Source organism: Nicotiana attenuata, unplaced genomic scaffold (assembly GCF_001879085.1).
Source record: "Nicotiana attenuata strain UT unplaced genomic scaffold, NIATTr2, whole genome shotgun sequence".
NCBI classification, from domain to species: domain Eukaryota; kingdom Viridiplantae; phylum Streptophyta; class Magnoliopsida; order Solanales; family Solanaceae; genus Nicotiana; species Nicotiana attenuata.
In genome coordinates, this window is record NW_017671021.1 from 30,902 (window position 1) to 56,829 (window position 25,928).

Consider the following 25,928-nt stretch of genomic DNA (forward strand, 5'->3'; position numbering starts at 1 on the left):
TATTGTCACCTAACGGTCTTCTCTTGCTTTAATATGTAGTGTCCCAGAGATACATCTTAAGTTATTAATTTTAGCGTGCACGCTTTCATTAGTATTCTTTTAATACCTTATCGAAAGCCACCAGTTTGAAAAAGGAGAAAGAGATGTGCAGTTCTCATTTCTTACTGTAAAAAAATTCCAATTATAAAATAAATATGACACATAGGTACAAGTCAATCAATCTATATATCAACAGGAATCTAAATTCGTACAAGAAATGTTAAAATCAATTTAACTAACACTTAACGATAAAAATGTAATGACTTCAGTAAGCGAAGTGTCAATTAATTTTATGAAACTAAAATATCTACACTTTGGACATCGTACCTCCAAATTATAAAAAACAATATTACACCAGATCAAGTAATGTCACAACTAGCTAGTTTCTTACTTCAGCAAGCTAAAATCTATAGAATGTAAAGCAAGTAAAACGAATCAGAGTTATTATCGGGCTATATATCTATTTGCCGTTGAAGTCGATTTTATTCAGATAAATTTGAACAGCAATTAATTGGATATATTATTTCTTTGAGGTAGATGGGAAGCTGCAAAGAACTGGAAATGGTTCGGTAACCTTCAAATTTTGACCAGATTTTTCTTCAATACCACCTGCATGATTTCGGCCACCTGAGCCAATGATAGATGTAAGAGCAACAGCCAATGCAGATTGAAAATTTGGGTCGGATGTTATTGCTTTTGTTGCAGCTGCAATAGTATCTTGTGATAATAAAGTTTGTGTAGGCTTTGCACTAGTATTGTTTTGTAGATAAGATTGGAAAATATTTTCTTGTGGCCGTTTTGCAAAGCTGAGAGAACTAATTTCTTGGTTCTTGTTGTTGGCCCCATTACTCCAAGACATGGGAAGAAGAGGATTAGATTCCAAGGAACTAAAGTTGAGAATATTTGTAGAAGAATTATATCTGGGGAGATAATTACTACTCATTGATCTGTTATTGTACTGGGGCAATAAGGAAGTGGATGAGCTTGAGGTTAAATCAAGAGTGATTGTGGGGGGCGAGGATGAAGAAGAGATGGACGAATTTTGAAGGTAAAATGGTTTTGGTTTTGAGCTATCGGAGAGATAGAAGTTGAGTCCATTGATATTGGTGGTGTCAGTTGCTGGTGGATTGGGGCCTGATTCAGAGGTGGACGATGAACCAGATAATAGCATAGAAGCAGCTGCTGAAGTTGTGAAAGCCATAGATGTTGCTGAAAGAGAAAGTGGATGATTGTGTGTTCCTTCATATGTAGTGATCAAGATTGACATATCCTCAATGCATCTTTGAACCTGTAATCCAATAGCATGATCAAAATTTTGGAAGACCGTGCCAATTTATGTGTTAGGGTTTGGAGTACAAGGGTGAAAACACTTTAGACCCGTTTGATATAGATCCTCAAATATTTTTTGAAAAAACTGATTTGGGTGAAGTTTGATGTGAAAGTCCTTTGCTTTTTCGACTAAAAGGTCCCAAATGATCATGATTTGGCCCAAAAAGAGGTCTTAAGCTATATTTGGAATTTGAAATTTTGGTTTTCAAAATCTCCCAAAAACTAAATTAATTCTATAAACAAACACATATTTGAATTTTTTTTGAGAAAAAACTTCCAAAACTTATGGCCTAACGGCTGCTTATTTTTTATTTAAATTCACATATAGATTCTTACAAATTTCTTAAAATAAAATTTAGATATTTAAGAACTACATTATAATTAAGTATTACAAGTCAACATAGCTAATTATTCCAAATATTTAAAAAAAGTTTGAGAAAACCATAATCAAAGGAAAAGCTGTTTAACTCCATAAACAGTATACCTTCGCATAAAATGGGACGAGGGAGAAATAAAACCAGAAGTATACAAGGATCAAGTCAAATTATAATCATGTTTTTGCGATTTAACGTGATAAATAGTAATATTACCTGCTTTCTCACTGGGCAGGAGGGTGCTACTGTGCAACGATAGTAAGCTCGAGGACACGGATTTCCTTTTGCAATTTTTTGTCCATATTTTCTCCATTGGCATCCATCATTCATCTAATATTAATGATTAATGAATATGAAAAAAAAAATTAATTTAATTTGTTGTATTGTTCACTTCGTTATAATAATGTCATTAAAAAACTATTCTACTAACTTCATAAAATTAATTAATATTTCATTCTTACCGTCGGGGCATCACATCTGACTCTAACAGAAACCTTTGCTCTTTTAGAAGGGTTTAGTTCATCTTCTCCATTTCTCATTGTCTTGAGAATTTTATGGGGTGGCCATGTTTCTCCTTTTTCGTCCTTAACTTCCTCTGAGCTATTCTCTTCACTGAGATTTGCAGTTGAAAATTCTGTCGGTGTTGTTTTCACGGACAAATCAAACTTGCAATCCAGTCCTAGGGTTAGGCCTCCTTTATTGTCTTCTTCCTCTGCCTTTTCTTTGCTTAAGATTTTGGATAACTCTTCCTTTTTAGTGTCGCTTGAAGTTCTTCCTAAGCTAAGGGAGACAAATTCAGCTTCATTACATTCAGCATGCCGAGTATTAATAATACTAATGTTGGATTTTTCAGCATCTCTTTGAACAATGTTGTGAAATTGCAGCTGAAGGTTACGATAATCCTTCATAATTCGATCCAAGTGCATTTTCAGCCTCAGATTTTCTTTCATTACCTCTTTCATATTAGCTTTGACTGATTGTAGCTGATCGTCCTACAAAATCAGACACACACCCAAAAAAAAAAAAACAGTTGAATCACTAAATTAAAAATGGATATATAGTTGGAATGACCAGAACTACTTTACTCGATTGCAACTATACCCTTGAGGTACTATACAGATGATCGATTATCTTTCTTTCTTTCTTTTTTTTTTTTTTTTTTTTTTTTTGTGTGTGTGTAATTATTAGTGAGATTTTAACGGAAGGGAGCCTTGGAGCAACGGTAAAGTTGTATTCGAGCTGCGGAAATATACGACTATTAAATACGGAATGCTTTGTCCACCAAACTGCTTTTTTTTGTCAGCAAATCTTAATTAACACCGGCAGAAGAAGAGAATATAAACTTCTCAAAGTTATCATGTGGTGTATTCTTAGAAAGAATACATATATATATATATATCCAAAATTGGTAATCCAAAAGTCAAGAGAGGTCGGTTCTACTAGTAAGGATGACTATGCCCTACTTCAATTGCTGTGGTCATGAAAGGTTTGGAATTTAAAGACAAGAAAATTAATGTCTGACAACTCTGCCAGTTACTATGACTTTTTCCTGCCAAAACATTTCAGAAACAAGTTGATTGATTTTAGCTTGCATGTCTCTTTCTTTTATGTGTTCTCGAGCCCTAGATATGGAAAAATTCTTGGTAGGGAGCGCTTCCCTCCGAAAGGGGCCCTACGCGGCGCGAATCCGGATATAGTCGGGCTCCAATGCGGGTACCGGACACGGGTGGGAAACCAAAAAAAAAAAAAAATATCATCTTGATGCGGAAGGCATCAACCTTTTCGCTATGTTTCCAAGTTATACGAAGATGCTTAGCTAGCGTTTCAACATTGATATGGTTGAAACTTAAAATAAGAGTTTTTGAAATTGTATTGAAAAATAATTCTTGAAAGTTGAAGTTGCGTTTAAATATGTATTTTATTTGAAAGAAAGCCGAAATTTTGTGAGTGGAAAAATAATTTTCATGCACCAAAAAAATGCCCTAAACCAGCTTTTGGGAACTTGAAAAAAGATTTCAACTTTTTTTTTTTCAAAAACTGATCATATTTCATAAACAAACAATATTTTTAATTTTTTTTTGAAAAATAAAGCAGCCAAAATCTACGGCAAAATGGGAGCTTAGTAATCATGCATAAAGTTTAAAGAGATTTCGCGGGAGATATAACATAATTTTGTTTATATATGTACTCATTCCTCCTCCAAACTATTCATAATCATGAAGTATTAACATATTGCAAGTTACAATCTGTGGCGAAGCTAGAAAGTTTCCCAAGGGTATTCAAATTTGAAAGAAGTGAAAAAAATTTCCCGACAAAGGGTATTCAATATGTGTTATATACCTCTAAAACGTAATATTTTACCTATATACACAATGCAATTTTTCGACAAAGGGTAGTCAGTTGACCACCCTTGTGACCTCGTGGCTTCGCCACTGGTTACAATAACATAGAAACTAATCACATGCATAATTCAAATATTATGAACTGAATCGAAAACTCAATTAGGAATGGACAAGATTAAGGATATATCAATTATACCTCCTTGTCACTGCCGATATCCTTTTGCTGAGACTTCGAATTATCGTCCTCACGGACTTCACTTTCCTTCCCGACCTGAAGCATAATACATATCAATATACGATCACGTGAGATCTACAACAGAGTACAACAACATACTTAGTGTATTCCCAAAAATGAGATCTAAATTGGAGTAATAGCTGAAATAGGTTAAAGTAAGTTAATAATATGATTTCCATCATAGTTCATGTTTTTTTAAAATCATCCTTTGTATTTGGTTTATTTACAGATAAGTTTTTGACTTAAGAAAATGGCCTCTCCAAGTTATCAGTTGAAGGAGAGGAGGAAAAATTAATATATTAACCATAATTGTAAAGACAGTTCTCCTAGATTGGAATTGAATCGTATTAAAATCAACAAACAACAGTGGACCTGCAGTTTGGAGCTCAATTCCTTTTAGTTCTCCTGCAGAATATCGATTTAAAGTTCTATATATGTACCAGAAATTCTCTTTTTTTTCGACACAATTTTAGAACCATGCAGACATTTTAAGAAGTTGGATTTAAAAGAGAGTACTGTAACTTCTGCATAAATATATTCATTATCTCATGCATCTCTCATGATTGAACCTAATAAATGAAAATTCATTTCATAGGATAGCGTATATTTGGAGGAAGGGCTCCAGTGCACAAGGCATCAGGGCCACGTTCAAAAGGTGTGAGGTAGATAACTCCTAATTAATGCAAGCATTAATAGTTGTTTTCACGGCTCGAACCCGTGAAGGTTTTCAATAAAAGAAAGAGTTGATGAATCACTAAAGCAAGGTAAGGTTTACCTTAAGAACATTACTGTCTTCAATAAAACCTTCCTCATCAGAACTGGATTGATCAGCTAATTTGTTCCTCTTCTCCTCTTTGATTAAACCTCCATTAATAGATTTTCTGAAAGCAGCTTCCATGTCATAGACCTTATCTTCCTCTTATCTAGATCTCCTCTATTCTGTCTCTCTTTCTCTGTTAATTTTCACCTTTAGCTATATCTGAAAAGCAAAGGTCTGTTTTATAAAGTGGAGCCAACAGTATTTGACTTGTTTAAACTAATAAAAATTCAAATTTATTGGCTTACCAGCTAGTACCACAAACAAAAATGTCAATGGCCCAGTTGCACACAACTTAGGAATATACTGATATTTAATTAGGTATTTTTTCTAATTTTAATTTTTAAAAGTCATATTATAAAAAAAAATGCTTGAAGAAGAAATCAACTTCAACATTTAGGTCTTTTAAATAGGTTATGTAACATGTCAGAAAAGAGGGCTAATTGCAACAGCTATTATTGAAGCTTCCTACGTTAATGCAAGTAATTAACATGGCCACACTGCTTGCTAGTCAAACAGCTAATTAGCTATTAGGATTTCTCTTTTAATTTACATGTTTAATTGTAGTAGTACTTTTTAGATCAATTGCCAGTAATGATGAGTCCACTTTTGGATATATCTTTGAACTGGGAAATCTAAAACCTATTGCACCCGCTAACCTTTTTTTATTTTATTTTATTTTATTTTTTATATAATCATCTGGTATCCAAAAATAACTGGCTGATTAATCTTGATTTGTACTGCATGGGACCCATTAAGGAGATAAGCGTACCCTACAAGGGGTTTCTCTATTTGCTAGACTCGAATTTGATATATATATATATATATATATATATATATATATATATATATATATATATATATATATATATAGTGTAGAAAAATCTTATCCATTTTACCACGGCTATTAGAGGTGACAATTTATAAGTTAATTATATGCCTCCTGAATTAAGATCAAATGGACGAACACAAAATATTCTCAAGCAATCCAGATGATATCCCTAAAACTTTTTAAACATAGAAGAGAGAGATATGATGTAGCGTGTGTACTTAATTATGTATTGATCAAGTCTGACTTGAGGTAATTTATTTACGTTCTTGCTTCAGAGACGTGCAGGTTGACAATCCAACTTTAATATTATAATTCTGTTAGTGCATGATCATGATTTTATTAATACTTCTCAAAAACATTATAATATGCGAAGAGTAGTAGAATTAATCAAATTGTAAATGTCCAATACAATGGCAGGAAAGACTATTGAATTTTATATTTGGTCTTAATACCCCTTGCTGCATATTAGTCCAGCTAAAGCATGGAAGCCATATTCTTACTAAATTTTTCACTATGCATAATTTTAGTCATTTTTATGTTTGCTACAGTCTGATTAAGCATGATCATATTTTCATAGTATAGTCTCGTGAACAGACGTAAAGTATTGTTTTATTATGGATCTACTACGAGAATTTCAATGTGCAATCTCAGCGTTTCAAAATGTCTACTGAGGTGTGTGAATTTTATAAATGTCAATGAGTAAAATTTCAAAAGAGATATGATCTTTACTCTTGTCAGTTACTACCAATTTATGCATTTTTACTAGGATTTAACTAGTATTAGTACCCGCGCGATGCGCGATTAATATTAAAAGAAACTATTGGTAGTATATTGGTATTTATATCTTATTTATAATATTCAAAATTAATGTTTTAGTATTTAAATTATCTTTTTCTTATTGAGGACATTTATTTCAAATACCCAACTAATATCATAGTATATAATTCTTCAGGAAGAGTCATTTCATAGGAAAGTCAGCTTGAAAGCAACGAACATATATGCATAATAACTTCTGAAGTATGAATATACTGTAAATTAAAGTATGGGCTAGCAACACATAACTCTTTCTTCTATACATTAAATAATCACAAATTTTCGGTCAAACCATAATAGATGGTCATCTTTTACTAAAAGTAAGAAAGGTTGTTGAAAGAAACTATCACCTTAATCAATAAACAGAAACATGAAACGATCGATATAATGAGTGAAATCTGACTGACTACATGCAATTTAGTGGCACCAAATCATTACAGAATCACAAAATTGGAACGAAAATAGGTTGTTCTCCTTTGCTTGTCTTTTTCAACTCCTTTATGAGCTAAAGATGGGATGCAAAATCCCACCTTAAACTTACCCCATTAAACTTCAATGAAAGCACCATTCCTGCTGCTAATAGCATAGTAGCGTTCAAAAGTTCAATGAATAATATTTAATAATGTTGAACGGCAGAACATCTAAATAATGGTTAAAAACATCTTTCCACATTATAAGATCATCACCCTGGTTTAAACAGAAAGACATTTGAATATAAGATGCATTGACGACTTGTTTATTACCACCTAGATAAATTAACAGGTCGTACTGCCAAATAATATCGAGATACACAATAGGCAAGAACTACCTTCCCGCAAGCAAGATTAAGGACTGCATCCCCTCTTTTGGCATAAAGTTGAATCAAGACATTGTTGATCTAACATGCCAGAAAACCTTATTAGTAATGAACTATGCAGAAGAACTTTTCCCATGAATAAACTACACATACCTAATTGTTAAGTTTTTTTTAAATGAATGATAGGACTTGCTTCGCGCTCTTCAAGAGTTTGGTTAGTCCTCGCGCTGTAATGATCAGCCAACTTCCTGGCAAAGATTTTTGTACTCTCATCTTCAAGAAAATGAGTATCGCCTGACACCGGTTCAAACTTATATCAAAACGCAATAGAAAACCAATTGTAGCAAAACACTTTAGCAGCTAAAATAACAGTAAAATTCTCTAACTTTCAGGGTACTAATATAACGATGAAAACAAATGTTCTATAACCATAAAATACAAATAGAATGTCAATAATCAAGTGAGATTTGTCTTACCGAAAAAATATGAGAAAAAATACCTTCTGGGTTGTGCTCTCAGAGTTTGACCCATTCTAAGTTTCAATCACTGCATTTTAACATAGTTAGTTTAAGACCTTGGAATTAAAAAAAAATCTAAGCAATTCAGTCCATTTAAACATTTATAAAACCTCTTGCCAAGAAAAAGGAAGAAGAATTTTTCAAATAATACAAAAATATAAATTGAGAATAAGCAAAGAGAAAAAAGCAGAAAGAAAGATAGAATGGGATATAAGAATATAAATTGAGAATAAACAAAGAAAAAAAAGCTGAAAGAAAGATAGTTTGGGGGCTTTGGTTTTAGGATCTCAGCGGTTTCAAGAGGTTTTTTTTTTAAATTCTAGCAGTTATTTTGGCTTTTGAAAAGCAATTTTAGAGTGCAGTAAAAAATGAACCGTTTTTGGAGCCTTCTTTTTGTTTTTGCCTATTTTCTAGTTTCAAATAATTCTAGTAGTTATTTTGGCTTTAAGAGCAATTTTGAAGTGCAGTAAAAAATGAACCGTCTTTTGGAGCCTTTTTTTGGCCTGTTTTCTAGTTTCAAATAATTTTAAACTCCAATCTTTTTGGAGATTTGTCCAAAATATGACACTTGTTGAAATATGATTATGCCACTTGGCATTACTGTATTCTTCTGCTTCTTCTTTTATATATAGATAGATATACGCCGACATTGTATATATCCTACCTGCTATGAAAATATACCTATTATTATAAGTGAACTTTAATTTAATCTAAAGTAAAAAATTTATATAATACACAAAACTTAAGCACCCAAGGGTGTGGCCTATTGTTCAATAAAGTGGATGACAAGTTTAGGTTCAAATTCCAGTAGCAAAAAAAAAATATTAGGTGATTTCTTCCCATATATCTATCCAAATCTTGATACCTGGGTAGATAGAGTTTATACATCCAATATGTGGATTGGGAAAATATGGGAAGAGTTGTTATGCCAAACATGCAAGCAACAAGTAGCATTAATTAATTACCATAAGGTCAACGACAATATTTTATTATTGTATTATTGAGATTAATTTAAAGACGATATATCAGCCCTTTTGTCATGCAGATATTTTATCAGTTCCCTTTTCTTAAATATTAATGAAATTTAAGACTTGGTTTCCAACCAGTCATACAAGCAACTTAAAATACGAGCGAAATAATAAAGAAACAAATTGTTCAATTACTTGTACCGTGCCACAGGACATTATACATTGTGAAGGACTTAATTAGACCATAAACTAAACAAAATCAAAACAGCCCTACGACTTCTTTTGCTAAATTCTTAGTTATGTTAGCTAAGCTGTGCTATATATAAATAGAAAAAGGTCAATGGTTTCTGTTAGCATCTAATTAGTTTAAGCGCTTGTTTAAATAACTGGGATTTCATTTTCTTATCTTGCTCTGAAATATTATCTTTAACTTTTGCTTTTATTTTAACTGAGTGCAAGTCATCATAAATAATAAATATGTGGTATAGACGGTACCTTATCTCATTCTACTATTGTTTTTTTTTTTCGTTTAATGTCAAAATATGCCTTTAGGCCAATCAACAATTTTTTTCTTCTATCCAAGCATAACTTATGGCCATGTGTCTATATTTTAATTTGCTTTACTGCTGTGACTATGCTTGCGTGAGGTGAGGGTCTCTTGGAAACAGCTTCTCTATCTGCACAAGGTAGGAATAAAATCTGCATATACACTATCATCCTCAGACCCCACATGTGTCAATATACTGGGCAATGTTGTTATTGTTGTTTTTTCCAAGCATAACATATGGGATTTGACTTTTACCAATTTTTTCGTTTCTTATTTTTTGTAAACTTAACTTTGTGCTTCCAATATATTTTTACAAACTTCTTTTTCTGGGTTCGCACTTAACACAGATATAGCTTGAATAGAAGCCCCTTGACAAATTAACGATAGGGAAAAACAAATGGAACGGATAATGGTAAACAATTACCAGCTTATGGATAAATTCATGTAGTTATCATTGACATACTCACACACACAAATGTCATCGGTTAAATTTTTACGAAACGGGAGATTAGAATATATATATATATATATTACTTTCTAACATTCGTAAAATATCTGTTTGCTAAATATTAAAAGTTGTGCTTTCAAAGATTACATAAAATGACCAAGGATTTCGATTATATTTTTTGAAAAGAGGAACTATTTTTTAAAGAAAATTAATGAAAAGGAAAATAGAGAGCACCTTAGATCTTGCACATGAATACAACTAATTGCCATTTCTTTAATAGGTCAGACTATTATTGAGTCGTGAGAAAGAGTCAATGATCATCACCAAATTCTCAAACTCCAAGTTATTTATTCCTCGTGCCAGCCAAAAAAGATGTGAAGATACGAGCAATTCAAGTTACAAGCTCTCAAAAAGTCAATGAGCTTTATGTAGTAAAATATTCACAACTTGGACTTGAGTGGTACTAGGTCAAAATTATTATATATCCTCAACATATTTAAATAATAATAGTTGGACACGACTTTGCTTTGCAGTTGAATTTCACGTTCAAACAAAAATCGGCGTGACTACATCGTGTTGTTCTTCTTTATTTTCGATTTCAATGTCTATATCTATGTTTATAACAATTTTTCGTGGCTTAAAACTAAACAGTTGACCGCCAAGCTGTAATAATGCTTAAGCATAAATTCTTTCCTAGATTGGGTTCCCATTATATTTGTTTAGTCATTCCGTTAATTTTATTAGTTGAAAATTATTCCAAAGACCTCTCTCCTGGTTACCTCTTGTAATATTCACCTTTCTTATGGTTCTAAGTTATTAAACTCATCTACCTATGCTAGGAGACAAGGTGACTGAACCTCATGCTATCAAAAGAGAGATTGTTGATTTCTATAAAAGCATAATGGGATCAGCTGCTACTTCTTTGCCTGCCATCAACAGAATGTTCATGAAGAATGGTCTTACTGTATTGGGGAAAATAAATATTACACGTGGAATTAATTATGTGACTGACATGGCAAGATATATGGATCATTAAAAAAGCTACAGCTGGAGAAGAATATTAAAAAAGACATGAGTCTTAATAGGTACGAGCAAAACGTCTAAGAGACGAGAAGAAACGGTTGCTCGAGTCTCTTAGTAATTTGAAGAGGCACCGGTGGAATGAACCAAGATAATAAAAAGGACAGATTCATTGGTATTCAATTAATGAGCATGGATGATTACAAATGTTACATAATCTTCACGAAACAATTACGATTACCAATTATAACGTTTCATTAATGTCATTAGTGCTCATAATGGCTCAATCATAAAGGGGAAAAGACGTTGTACTTAGAGATGACTATATAAGGAACAGACACTACTAGAAATCCGAAAAAAAGCGACCACAAAAAGCGACCAAAGTTGGTCGCTTATAGGTCAAAAAGCGATCAAACAGGCCTGGTCGATATTAAGCTGGTCCCCTTACGAGACCAAAGTTGGTCGCTAATTAGCGACCAACTTTGGTCTCTAAGGTAAAAGGACCAAATATTCCGGGTAAAGAAAATAGCGACCAACTTTGGTCGCTTTAATATNTATATATATGTATATATTTATTCTCTCAATGCATTCTAGACTTGAAGACTATTTTCTGAAGCTTAGGGATGGATTGAACACAACTTAGAGCTCATTAAGTTTGTTTTCTGTTGGCCTCAGACTTGATTCACTTTTTAAAAGGTGGTGAAGCCCATTTGAACGCATGGAATACATTAGCAAAAAGGGGTACAATATTACCTGCAACTATTGCAACTTTAGTTCAGTATGCCATTACTTGAGAGGAAAGTGTAGTAAAGAAGTGAGATTTGAAATTTCAATGTCGTAATGAGATGATATTTTGTTCCTCAGTCGATAGTCATGATTTAATTTTATCTAATTAAGGGCTTTTATCAAGATCATCTTCGCTCATGGTGTAAAGAATGTGAAGCTGGTTCTGGTCTTAATTGACCTATATAATGTTAGGGTAACAGAAACCTTGTATACTTCTACGTTTTGGTAATGGAAACAATGCACTTTCTAATTCCTTCTAATGGAGTCTGCTTTAATTATCTTCTTGATATTCTCTGCTGGTATCATTTCTGTTCTGCTCTGCACCAAAACTAGGTCGTTTTATCTTCTAAATACTTACTATATGAATTAAGTCCACGGCAACCTTAGTGGGTGTAGTCTGACCCGTACACATTGAGAATAGATCAAACCATTACAAATTGGATTGACCTGTATCGGTCTTCCAGTATAGAAGTTGGATTGATTACAAGTTCATTTAAGGTATTTTATGAAAAGTTAACATATATAACTATTTACCCTAAAAACGGATAACAATTCACTACTAGAAATCCGGAAAAAAGCGACCACAAAAAGCGACCAAAGTTGGTCGCTTATAGGTCAAAAAGCGATCAAAAAGCGACCAAAAAGCGACCAAACAGGCCTGGTCGATATTAAGCTGGTCCCTTTACCTTAGGGACCAAATATTCCGGGTAAAGAAAATAGCGACCAACTTTGGTCGCTTTAATATTTTAATAATATAATTTTGGCGACCAAAGTTGGTCTCCACATGTAAATTACGTTTTTTTTTTAATTTATTATTAATCATAAAAAAGGGACCAACTTTGGTCTGTAAAGAAAATATTATATTTTAAAATCTGGAAAATAGAGATCAAAGTTGGTCGCTTTATTATTAATTTTTTTAATTTTTTTTTAAAATTAAGCGACCAAAGTTGGTCGCTAACTTCAAGAATTAAATTTTTTTTTTAATAATAAGCGACCAACTTTGGTCACTATATTGGTCGCTATATTTCCAGAAATTATTTTTTTTTAAATGGAATAGTGACCAAAGTTGGTCGCTTTTTGAGAAATCTGGGTTAATTAGCGACCAAGGTTGGTCGCTATTGCCCAGAAAATTGTTTTTTTTTAAGGAAAAAGCGACCAACTAGCGACCAACTAGCGACCAAAGTTGGCCGCTTTTCTTGGTATATTTTTGGCAGAAACTGCCTGTTTTGGCAGCTACACCACCTGCCAGCTTACCAAAATTCCTAAATAGGCATTTTATGCTAACAACAACAACAACAATAAACAACAACAACAATAAAAAGCAACAACAACAACAACAATAAACAACAAAAATAACAACATTAAAACCAACAAACTATAAAGTTCAATAGAACCAACACATTAAGCTAAAAAACTAAGTTAACTGTTACTACAAGCCCATTCGAAAACCGATTGTATTTGTCTAGTTGAAAGTGTATAAAAGTCAAGGATTGTTTTGTACATCATTATCAGCACCGTATGATGAACTTTCATCACCAAGACGGTATACAGAAGGGTGTACTTGTCGAGGACGGGAAGAACGATCACGGGGAGGACGGGAGGAACGAGCACGGGGAAGGCGAGCCTCTGGCGATAACTCACGAGACCGGGGAATCGGAAAACTGCCAGAAGCTAGGAGAGATTTGATCTGCTCTTGCATGCCAATGTACTGAGCATCTCTAAGCTTTTCTCTTTCCTTGGCGGCTTCTAGCTCGGATGTGAGCTTTGTCACAGTCTCCCGCATAGAGGAGAGGCTCTCCCCATCAAGTTGCTCGGCTTGCGAGGAAGTCCATATTCCTTGCATTCCACACTTATAGAGATCGAATTTCTTAGTAGGAAGCCCGTATACCTTACCCCATTTTGGACCGCCAGCAGCCTGCGTCCACATTCTTTCAGCATCCTCGTCCGAAAGTTGGATTGGCTCGCCCGACTCATTAGGTGGTTGACTGCGTATGAATTCCTCCACTTCAGCTGTGAAGCGACCCTATAAGAAAAATTACATTGAATTAGTATTTCAAAATTTATATAAAAGTAAATCAAAATACTTAATGAAAAGTGAAAACTTACATGTACAGTCGAGGCCCGGCCCTCGACCCACCTTTCTTGATCCGTCTCTTTCTTCTTTTTTACAATATGAGTCTCCTTGAATAGCTCATCTTGGTTCATCGGACGCCCCAACTTCTTTTCCTGAAAACTCATAAATTTTAGTTAATAAACAGAATAGATATACTTTGAAAATTAAAATAAAATTAAGCAATTACGTACCATTCTTCTTTTTATTGTCCCTAGGCTGATCGCACCTCCAGTGTGCAAGGATCCTCCCTTCTCAGATGCACGAGCTTTCTTTCCTTTTTCGCTCTTCTGTAAGAACTCTGCGGTAAGTCATTGCCTTGTCAAATCCTCCCATAAATTCTGAAGCAAGCAACCAGCCAGGCTTCTGACTATTAATGGAATATAATTATTTACTTTTGCTTTCTATTGATTACTTTGCTATTTCATATTCTAATATCCTTTCCTATTGCAAGAATATTAATTTTCTTGATCATCAATAACCCGAGTACTTAAAAAAAATAGGCTTTGACCGAAATTCCTATTTTTCGTTAAACAAATTGGTTCCATTACTGGGAGTCTCATAATCTTTTCACTTTCTAAATTCATTCTTCTGTCAAAAAAATCATGTCGAATGTCAACGACAATAACCAACAAAACCTACAAAACCAACAAAATCAGAAACATCAGTTGAACCAGCAAAATCAGCTAGAGAATGGAACTCCAGTCCCTTCACCACGAAACTCTCCTCGACAGTTCCGAGAAGGGTCGCTTGACAGATCAGTATCACATACGAATGACTAACGTGGGGATGATCAAGCTATCGATGAAGCATTGAAGCAATTAATCGCAGAACAGGTCAACAATGCTCTTCAAGCTTTTGTTAATGGGTTGCCAACTGTACCACCAATTCCGCCTCCAAACAACACCGCAACCATGGAGAATCCACGCTCAGGACTCGCTAATTCAGGCAGCGGAGGAACTCCCAACGAATCTCGCAATGGAGGGTCAGGTATCCCAGTTAATTCTGATTTACAAAGTTTAGTACTCCCTCCGTTTCATATTAAATGAGGTACTTTCCTTTTTAGTCTGTTCCAAAATAAATGACACATTTCTAAATTTGGAAATAATTCAACTTTAAACTCCTCATTTTACCCATTTTACACTTAATGAGAAGCTTTTATAACCACACAAAAGTCATGGCCCCACAAAGCTTTACCCCTTAAGCTTTTAAGACCACAAATTTCAAAAGTTTTTTTTTCCTTAAACTCCGTGCCAAGTCAAACTACCTCATTTAACTTGAAACGGAGGGAGTACTAACTTTGCAGAAACAGCTCAAGGAGCAGAACGATCGCATAGAACAGATACCTGGTGTTCCACCTATAATCAAAGGAGTGGATATGGATAAATATTCTCAACAACCCTGGAAGCCAAGTGCCGCTCCTTTGCCTATTCCAAAATATTTAAGATGCCCGATATCCCAAAGTACGATGGGACAACCGATCCACGAGATCATGTAACTGCATTTACAGCTGGCGTGAAGGTCAACAACTTGACTAAGCAAGAGATTGAATCAGTGCTGGTCACAAAATTCGGTGAAACACTCACGAAGGGAGAACTAACATGGTATTCTCTTTTACCTGAAAATTCCATTGATTCTTTTGCTGAGCTTGCAGATACATTTATAAAAGCACACTCGTCAACTCAAAAAGTTGAAAAAAGGATGGAAAGGACATACGGAGCTACTCAGGGAATTTGTAGATAGGTTCTAGCGTGAAAGAATGATGTTGCCACGTGTACCTGACAATTGGGCGGCTATGGCATTTGCAAGTAATTTAAATGAAAAAAGCTCAGAAGCCACGAGGAGACTCAAAGAAAGCTTACGAGAATTCCCTGCAACAACTTGGAATGATGTTTACAATAGGTACAACATGAAGCTGTGGATAGAAGAAGACACTATCACTCAGTCCCGGAGAGATGAAAGAGTAAGTTCGAGGTGACCAGAAACTGAAAAAAGGTTCGGCAAGAATAGGTACGAACCTTACATCAGACCAGCAGGAAGGGATTCACGTTCAAAATAAGAGAACCCGAGGTATGATTCCAGATCAAGGGACAGAGATTTGGGTTCGTCGTCCAGGTTCGAAAAGGAGCGAGACACGCGAGATACGCGTGACAACGATAGAAGTTCAAAAGCAAAGATTGGTGGTTATAGTTTCAGTGTTAGTACGTCTGAGTTGGTAGCTATTATAGTTTCAGTGTTAGTACGTCTGAGTTGGTAGCTGTTTTAAGAAGCATGGGAGACAAAGTGCGGTGGGCCAAAGGAAATGAGATCGAACCCAAATAGAAGAAACCCCGATTTCTGGTGCGAGTATGATCACCGTCACAAAACAGACTGCTACAAGGTGAAGTAGAGCACTTATTAAAACAAGTCTACTTAACCAATTTGTTTAGTGAGAAGGGTAAGCAATCATATATGAAGAATAGACAGGAGCCACCAAAACCTCCATCACCTAAAAGAACAGTTAATGTCATAAGCGGAGGGGAGGAAGTGAATGGCGTAACATATACGGCTGCAAAGAAGATGTCAAAAATTACAGTCACCCACGGGAAGCGAGTTCGCCAAGTTTTGGAAGAAGATAATATAACATTTGATGATGCAGATGTAGATGGCGTGTTGATCCCACACAATGATGCACTGGTAATATCCTTACTTGTATATGGTACTAATGTGAAATGAGTTTTGATTGATCCAGGTAGCTCTATAAATATCATTCTTTTAAGAGTGGTAAACGAGATGCAAGCTGATGACAAATTGGTACCCAAAGCACGTACCTTATCTGGATTTGACAACTCAAGCGTTGTTACAAAAGGGGAGATAGTGCTCACCACATTCGCAGAAGGAGTAGTCAAAGATACAAAATTTTAAGTGTTAGATATGAACATGGCGTTCAATATGATCCTTGGCAAACCGTGGATTCACGACATGGATGTTGTTCCATCTACCTTACACCAGGTTATCAAGTTCCCTTCGCAATGGGGAATAAGGCAAATCCGTGGTTATCAACAGGCTTTTAGAAACATTAAATCAGTGGCAGATTCAAGCATAAAAAATGACGTTGCAGGTGAAAAATAGCAATTATAGAATTCAGTTGAGGATATAGCAACACAAACCAAAACTGTAGATGGACAAACGGATGTAGACTCAAGGCTTGATACTATTCAAGAGCCAGAAGAGAATGAAAACATCAAAACAACAATTGAGGAGCTGGAAGAGGTGGTGCTGTTTATACATTGGCCGGACAGAAAAGTATACGTCGGCACCAACCTGAGCCCAGAGATGAAAGGTAAGTTAATTGAATTCTTAAAAGCTAACGCAGATTGCTTTGCTTAGTCGCATTCAGATATGACAGGTATACCACCGGAGGTGATGACCCATAAACTGAATGAAGATCCAACGTATCCACCTGTCAAACAGAAGAAAAGGAAGCAAGGATCCTTCAAAAACCAAGTGATTCAAGATGAGGTACAAAAACTTTTAAAAGTCGGGTCTATCCGTAAGGTAAAATATCCTAATTGGATAGCTAATACTGTAGTGGTACCCAAAAAGAATGGTAAGTGGCGAGTTTGTGTAGACTATACTTACTTGAACAAAGCTTGTCCTGAAGATTCTTTTCCATTACCACACATAGATCAACTAATTGATGCTACTGCAGGACATGAGTTGTTGAGTTTTTTAGATGCCTATTCAGGATATAATCAAATAAAAATGGATCCTTCAGATGAGGAAAAAAATTCCTTTATTACAGACAGAGGGACTTACTGTTATAAAGTTATGCCTTTAGGCCTAAAGAATGCTGGAGCCACGTACCAAAGGCTAGTCACGAAGATGTTTCAAGAACATCTGGGAAAAATCATGGAGGTTTATATCGATGATATGCTAGTCAAGTCACAACAGGCGGGGGATTATATCCAACATTTATCAGACAAGTTTCAGATTCTCCGCAAATTCAATATGAAGTTAAATCCAGAGAAGTGTGCATTTGGCGTGTCTTCAGGTAATTTTTTAGAGGTTTCCTTGTTTCTAATCGAGGAATTGAAGTAAATCCAGCGCGGATTAAAGCCATCGAGGAGATACTGGATATACTCACGAGTAAAAAGAGGTGCAGAGGTTGACAGGTAGGATAGCAGCATTGGGGAGATACTGGATCCACCATTTCTAGCTAAACCAAAAGACGGAGAGAAACTACTCATCTACCTCGCTGTTTCAGAAGTGGCGGTAAGTGTTGTATTAGTTTGGGAGGACAAAGGTAAACAATCTCCAATTTATTATGTTAGCAAATCTTTATTAGATGCTGAACTCGATAGCCTCATTTAGAAAAACTTGCCTTAGCATTAATAATGGCATCTAGAAAGTTGAGGTCATATTTTCAATGTCACCCTATCTCTGTAGTGACCGCTTACCCCTTACGAAATATATTGCATAAGCAAGAATTATCAAGTAAACTAGCCAAGTGGGCTATAGAACTAAGTGAATATGATATCACGTATCAACCCAGAACTGCAATAAAATCACAGGTTTTAGCATATTTCGTGGTAGATTTTAGCCCAGGGATGGTAACAGAAGCACAAAAAGAACTGCAGGTATTTAACGGGTCTAATCCAGGTACTTGGATCCTATTTACCGATGGCTCTTCGAATGTTAAAGGAGCGGGTTTAGGCATTGTTTTAATCTCACCTACGGGAGAAACTATAAGGCAAGCCATAATGTACCATCCTCTTACTAATAATGAAGCAGAATATGAAGCTGTGATTGTAGGTTTAGAATTGGCACGGGAGCTCGGAATAGAGCATGTCATAATCAAAAGCGACTCGCAGCTTATAGTTAATCAAATGCAGGGGACTTATATAGCTAAAGATGAGAGGATGCAACAATATCTGGAAAAGTCACGAGATTTGATCAGGCAATTCAAATCTCGGTAAATTGTGCAGATACCCAGGGAAGAAAATGTCGAAGCAGACGCGTTGGCTAATCTTGCATCTGCCGTAGAAGTAACAAATGAAGAAAATGCTTCCGTAATACATTTGTTTCATTCAGCACTCGACCAAGATAAAAACGAGGTAAATTTCAATAATTTAACCCGGGATTGAAGAAACGAGATCATCAATTTTTTGCTGTACAGAATACTACCTGAAGATAAGAAAAAGGCTCAGGCACTGCGACAAAAAGCTGCCCGTTATTATTTGGATCGAGGCAATTTATATCGAAAAATGTTCGGTGGTCCTTTAGCAAGGTGTCTCGGACCTTCTCAAACGGATTATGTGATGAGAGAAGTACATGAAGGACATTGTGGAAATCACGCAAGAGAAAGATCCCCGGTAAAAACTCTAATTAGAGCAGGGTATTACTGGCCAAAAATAGAAGAAGAGGCAGAAGATTTTGTGGCCAAATGTGACAAGTGCCAAAGATATGGTAACAACATGCGTCGACCAGCAGAGTTATTACATCTGATTGTTGCACTGTGGCCTTTTATGAAGTGGGTGATGGAGTGGGTCCACTACCACAAGCCAAAGGAAAGGTACGATTTTTACTAGTACTCACTGATTATTTTACTAAGTGGGTAGAAGCAGGTGCCTTCAAACAGGTGCGAGAAAAAGAAGTCAGGGACTTTATTTGGCGAAAAATCATATGTCGGTTCGGGGTTCCAAAAGAAATCATGTATGATAATGGACCGCAGTTCATAGGTGCGAAAATCACAGAATTCTTTCAGAGTTGGCAAATTAAAAGGATTACTTCAACATCTTATCATCCTGTGGCCAATGGACAAGCTAAATCAACAAACAAAATTATTATTAATAACTTGAAGAAAAGGCTAGAAGAGTCAAAAGGTAAGTGGCCAGAAGTGTTACCTGGAGTCTTGTGGGCTTACCGAGCAACATCAAAAACAAGTACGAGAGAGGCACCATTTTCACTTGTATGCGGTGCTGAAGCCTTAATTCCAGTTGAAATAGGTGAACCAAGTACGAGATACACCCAAGCAATCGAAGAGTCAAATGAGGAGGAGATGCGAGTAAATCTCGATTTGCTTGAAGAAAGGAGAGAAACAACTTTGATAAGGATGGCTGTGCAGAAACAAATTATTGAGCGATATTACAATCGGAAAGCTCATCTTAGGTACTTCAAGATTGGGGACTTCATACTTAAGAAAGTTTTTCAATCAACAAAAGCGGCCAATGAAGGAAAGTTGAGTCCAAATTGGGAAGGACCCTACAAGATTCGAGGTATCGCCGGAAAAGGTGCTTACGAGTTAGAAACCATGGATGACAAGGTTCTAGCCTCAAGTTGGAATGCTGTTCATTTGAAGAAGTACTATTTCTAAGCAAAAGAAATACCCACGGTCACGTATCGTTCAATTATGATTGTCGTGCCCCCTTTTTCCTTCGCGGAGTTCGGGTTTCGACATTCTTTGGGACAACTCATTTCCTTTTGAGAATTGGGTATGGAATTTGAAGAGTCGTCACCTAACGAATTTAAGGTGCGTTAGGGAACCTAAGCAAATAACTCATAAACCGGTTTGCATAACCAGAGATTGGGTAAGGGCTCGAAATAACCTTGAGGGGAAGGTGTTAGGCACCCCTCGAGGTCCACAACGGTGGGTCCCGGCCAAACTCGAATCAGGTGAATTAGTCTTATAAGCAAACAAAGCAATTTAGACAAATAGATATTACGTTTAAAACTAGGAGTAAAAGGGGTCCTAGGTTTTTTAGCCTATAGGATCACTTCTGTGCAACACTTGGTAATCGTCCCCAAGTTTGGGTGCTACACATAGCATTAGCGCACAGGTCATCATATCCTTTACTACCCGATTACCCTCCCCTTAATTATTGTTACCTAAGCGCTCTAATAGTATCCAGTACGTGCCTTATGCGTGCATTACCTGTCCCTTGCTTGTGGCCCTGGAGGTGTTTAGGACCTCTATTTAAGGAAGTTCTAGACTCGCCTACGTTGTTTAAAAGGGAGAAAACTAAGCGTCAAACAAAAGTCAGATAGGACTATCACATAAAGATGCAATTAAAGGCTCATATTTACCTCCACAAATTGACAAGCAATTGCATGCCTCAAACAAACAGTTTTTAAACGATTTAAAAGTCCTATAGGAGGATATCTAGATGAGCACAACATATGCATCAACTTTATTAAAGTGGGGCAGTAAATACCTAATCAGTTTGCCTACTAATTTTATTACTTCTTAAATCTGGGCAGTTTCAAGCAGCAGGAAAATAGCAGTTTTAAAAAACCCAGAACTCAATCAACCTACAAGATTTCCTAGATGATAACCGGACAGGATTTTTATAAACCGGGTGTCTAAGCTGTAAACTGATTACTGATTTTAGCGGCTGATTTTATCTTAAACCGTGTAGGCATGATTTCTAAGTGCAGAAGCTGATGTTACGCCTTGCAGTATTACATTACGGTGATGTTACACTCGCAGTATTAAGTTACGACAATGTTGCACCCTGTAGTATTGTACGTTGAATTTGTCGTAAGGTAATTGACATCAGTCCAAGAAAAAGATTATTTGGAGATTATAAGGATTATAAGTGATGAATAAATTCGTGAAGGTGAGAGGGGAAGCAAGTCGAAGAAAATGAATTTCGTTGAAATTTGGCATTTTGGGATAAAATATGGCCCGAGCTAAAATACTCGATATTTATGGACTAGTACCATACAAGTTACCGCATGACCATGATAGTAAGGTGTATAAGGTATGTGAAAAGTGAGTAATATTTTAAGAAAGTGGGAATAATTCACAATTATGCGGGTAATTAATTAATTACCGGATAGCGAGTGGCAGCAAACTAATACACCAACCGTATGACTCTTAGTCATAATTCATGACTAAGAGTCATTTTTGTATAGGTGGCAACCTCATTTGCCTTCTAACGTTTTGAGTGCAAATAAGATTCCTTTATAAGATTTTTAGGAAATCTTCAAGATAATTATTCATCCACTGAACCTAACAAATATCTTCAGAGAATGTGTGTAACAATTCTTCCTCCTTCCGAGTTCTTCATTAGGATATATTGTATCAAATTGGAGTTGCAAAAGAAGACGAAAGAAGCCAAAATCACGCTTGATTGATTATTTTCAATACAAACCAGATTCTAGTAACGTGATTCTTCAACCAATCCAACGAGAATTGTTAATGCTTTAGCAATGTAAAATATTGCGATTCTAAGGGAGTGCGGTGCAACCTTTTCCAAGAATATTATACGGACTTTTCCCTACTCCAGGTATGTTAAGGCTATCCCTTTTTTCATTTTGGCATGATCCATACGATACAAATAAAACGAGCAAAATACGCAACTTTCATAAATGACTATATTCATAGAAATACTAGGGGTGTCTATATTCTTGATTCCTCATGTGGATTATTATTATATATTCTGTTCATGGGTCTCAGAAAAATACATATTTGATAAAGCTTATCTGAAATGTATATGGATTTTTGTGGCATTTCAAGAAAATCTTATTAACGTATTTCTTATGCATTTCATGCATTTATACATGTACATTGACCCATGACCAGATGGCGCTATATACACGTATATATATATATATATATATATATATATATATATATATATATATATATATATATATGGGATATGGGAAAAGGTTACGACATTATATACGCACCACCACCTGATCAGCTGGTATACGTTCATGATTTGCCCACAGTGGTCGAGATGATTTGATGGGATGCCCTCAGAGGCTTGATGATGTTATGAACACATGTACCTATGCACGACATGACATTCATACGCATATGCATGACACTATAAGTATTTCATGATTTACAGAGTTATCCAGACTTACAGGTTGAGTCATTTACTCTATGTTTCTTCCATGTCTTTTATGAACTTATTTATGTGCCTTACATACTCGGTACATTATTCGTACTGACATCCCTTTTTGCCTGGGGATGCTGCGTTTCATGTCCGCAGGTCCTGATAGACAGGTCGAGAGCCCTCCAAGTAGGCTATCAGCTCAGCGCAAGATGTTGGTGCACTCCATTTGCTTCAGAGTTGCTTGATTGGTTAGTATGATTTAGACGGGTATTGTTTGGTATGGCGGGACTCTGTTCCTACCTTTATAAAAATTATGTATTCTTAGAGGCTTGTAGACAGATTTCATGTACGTAAAAGATTGTATGGCCTTGCCGGCCTATGTTCAGTACGCGAGTTGTTATTTTGGCCTTATAGGCCCGTACTTCATATGTATAAGTTTGTATTTCCTCATGCTTTACTCCGGTTCATTTACCTATGATAGAATAATATGAAAGTTATGCTACGTTGGTACTCGGTTGAGTAAGGTACCGGTTGCCCGTCACGGCCCATCGGTTTGGGTCGTGAGAAAAGTGGTATCAGAGCAGTTCTGTCCTAGGCAGTCTACAAGCCGTGTCTAGTAGAGTCTTGTTTATGGGTGTGTCGTGCACCACACTTATAAGTAAGAGGCTACAGGACATTTAGGACTGTCACTCTTTCTTCTTACTCTAGATCGTGTGGTAGAGCTCAGTTGTAAGAATTCAGATTCCTAACTTCTATTTTATTCGTAATAAGACGATACCTATATCCAGAAAGACGGTTTGTAAAAGACATGGCTATGGAAGAGTTGAGCCAGAGGAACTCGACTTTGCGTCATGCTTATGATAAGTAAATGTGAGGTCTTTAGCAGATCATGGGTGTACTGAAAGGTGTAAGCTTCCTGATAAGAAGCCTTAAGGCAAGAATGCCTATCCACCTTTATGGTAAAAGACAATGAGATATTAAGAAGATAAATACAAGTTTCAACAAGCAAAAGAAGCAAGATGAAGAAGGGTACGAGGCGCCCAGTTAATGAAGGTTAACAATGTTTATAATTCAGGCAGAGGAACATAAGCTTATTGAGTTATATTCAACAGTAACAGAGGTATGTACAATTGACCACACCCATTTCAGTTATGCCCTGTGGGGGCTAACAGGTATAGTTAAAGGAAGGACGGGAAGTCAAGATCTGGCTGGGTTAGGGTAACCCAAATTGGTGAATGGATTGCTTGCGTTAGTTGACATTGACGAAGGATATTGCAAATGTGCTAATAGATCTCCTTGTGAGACACCCAGATGGTGCACTCTAGAATATTACAATTAGATGTGAATATTAGCATGATAAAAAAAAATTCAGATGATAGGCACTGAAAGCCTGGAAGGGATAAATATTACCTTAGCATGACTCTCGTCCCAAGTAGAGCGAGGAAGTTGAGCAACCCGAAGAGTCGATGAATGAAGCAAGGAGAGCTAAAAGCAAAAGAATGTCGTGTTGAAGTTTTCACAAGAAAAGGGATATGCAAAAATATTAGCAGAGTAATGAGAAGAGAGATAAGGAAGCATTATGAATAAGGTGTGATACATGGATAACGATGGTAGGAAAAAAAAGGAAGAAGAAATGACAGTATCACAGAGTCTAGTCAAGTGAATGAAGAGACGAGAAGTGACAGGTCTTAGGACAACAAAAGAGTATATGCCATAAAGTCATATCCTCATTTCAAGAAATAAGTTCGTGACTCTAACGTGATTACCAGAAGGGAGAATTAAACCCCAGAATAATAGAAATCAGTATGGGCTGGTGAACAAGATAAACTAAACTTGAATTAGGGACTGAGTGATTTGATAACGGTTGGCATCATGAGAATTTCAAATTGCTTTCTGGCGATAATAGAATGGCCAACAAAAGAAGATTCATGAGAAATTTAGAGAATGGTCATTCAGGAAGACGCTTCCCTAAAGCAAGCAATGTGAGCAAAGTTAAGCTTAAGCGACTGTATGTGCCAGTTACACTAAGTGTCAATATCGCGAGTGAGGAATTTTGTTATCCTTGTTACAAAAGGATTACCGCAAGTGAGTAAGGGTCATTGATGATGTGAAAGGACGCCAAAGATGAAGAGGAAAAACATCTATAGGCAGGTTGTCATAGCTCCAAGTCTTAGTACTCCCCTAAAGGGGGGAATATGGAATGATAAAGGAAGAATGCGATAAAAATGAGAAAGGGATGAGATTGCAATTATCCAAATATTACAGATATGCTATGATTCTAGGACGTTATGTAAGCACTAAGTCAAAAAAAAAGGGGGAAGTAAGGTTTCCTGCCCGGGATGTTATTGATAGATAAGGAGCCAGCACGTGAGGTAAGTTAAGACAAGGAAATAACCCAAGAAAGATTACGCAGAATATGGATATGAGAATGGGCCTACGAGTAAATAGTAGTTGATTCAGGAAGAGCCTAGTCATGACTAAACAAGAAGTTACAGACAAATCAGCAGATCATGCAAGATAAATGTAGTAAACCCCAACATGGAGAATTTAGCCTCGTAGTAATGTCATTATAATACTTGAGATATATTCAAATAGGAGTCGGGGTAGTTAAGGTACCGTATGAGTGTTAAGGGGATAAAAGAATGTGCCACTGGGAAGGCAATTAAAATATCAGTTCAGAAGAAACCCTACAAGCACAAGGGCACGGAGGTAAGCAACTACGGATAATTATAGGCAAGGAAGGACATCAAAAGGTCCGTAATAAGATCGCAGCTTTACGAGGGTCAAGGTTTCTCCCTAAGTACTACAACGAAAGACTAGCTGAGGAAATAAGGAAGAAGGCTTCAACTTAAGCAGGAGTTGCACGAAAACTTTGGCATGTGTGGGCACTAAGATGAGCTAAGTATGGACGCAACAAGGGGGCAAAAAGACCACGAAAAGTAATAGCTTACCTTGAAAGAAAGCTAAGATGGAACGAAAGAAATTATTCGATCAATGATCCAGAGTTGGTTACATTACGAACGCACTTAAGGGTTCGGAGTTTTATACATGCAGCATATACAGTCGTAGAAGATTCTGGTATACGTTAAAAGAAATAATTGAGCCCAGGTCATAAATGAAGGATTA

General features: G+C 36.1%; 1 protein-coding gene across 1 annotated transcript; it reads right to left on the minus strand.

The window, feature by feature from the left end:
• Positions 1 to 296: 296 nt before the first annotated feature.
• Positions 297 to 5,292, minus strand: LOC109205309 (probable WRKY transcription factor 61). The gene is made up of 5 exons (XM_019368016.1): positions 5,095 to 5,292; positions 4,281 to 4,355; positions 2,204 to 2,734; positions 1,959 to 2,072; positions 297 to 1,327 (listed from the first exon to the last, which is right to left on the minus strand). The coding sequence occupies exons 1-5, from the start codon at positions 5,215 to 5,217 to the stop codon at positions 560 to 562; spliced, it is 1,611 nt and encodes a 536-aa protein (XP_019223561.1). The 5' UTR covers positions 5,218 to 5,292; the 3' UTR covers positions 297 to 559.
• Between the last annotated feature and the right edge of the window lie 20,636 nt (positions 5,293 to 25,928).

What these genes read in the sequence shown, in the direction of transcription:
- LOC109205309 (XM_019368016.1), bottom strand. Translation starts at nt 5,217, where the DNA reads ATGGAAGCTGCTTTCAGAAAATCTATTAATGGAGGTTTAATCAAAGAG. An exon ending in AAGACAGTAATGTTCTTAAG is followed by an intron (nt 4,356 to 5,094) that starts GTAAACCTTACC and finishes ATTATGCTTCAG; the next exon opens with GTCGGGAAGGAAAGTGAAGT. An exon ending in ATATCGGCAGTGACAAGGAG is followed by an intron (nt 2,735 to 4,280) that starts GTATAATTGATA and finishes CTGATTTTGTAG; the next exon opens with GACGATCAGCTACAATCAGT.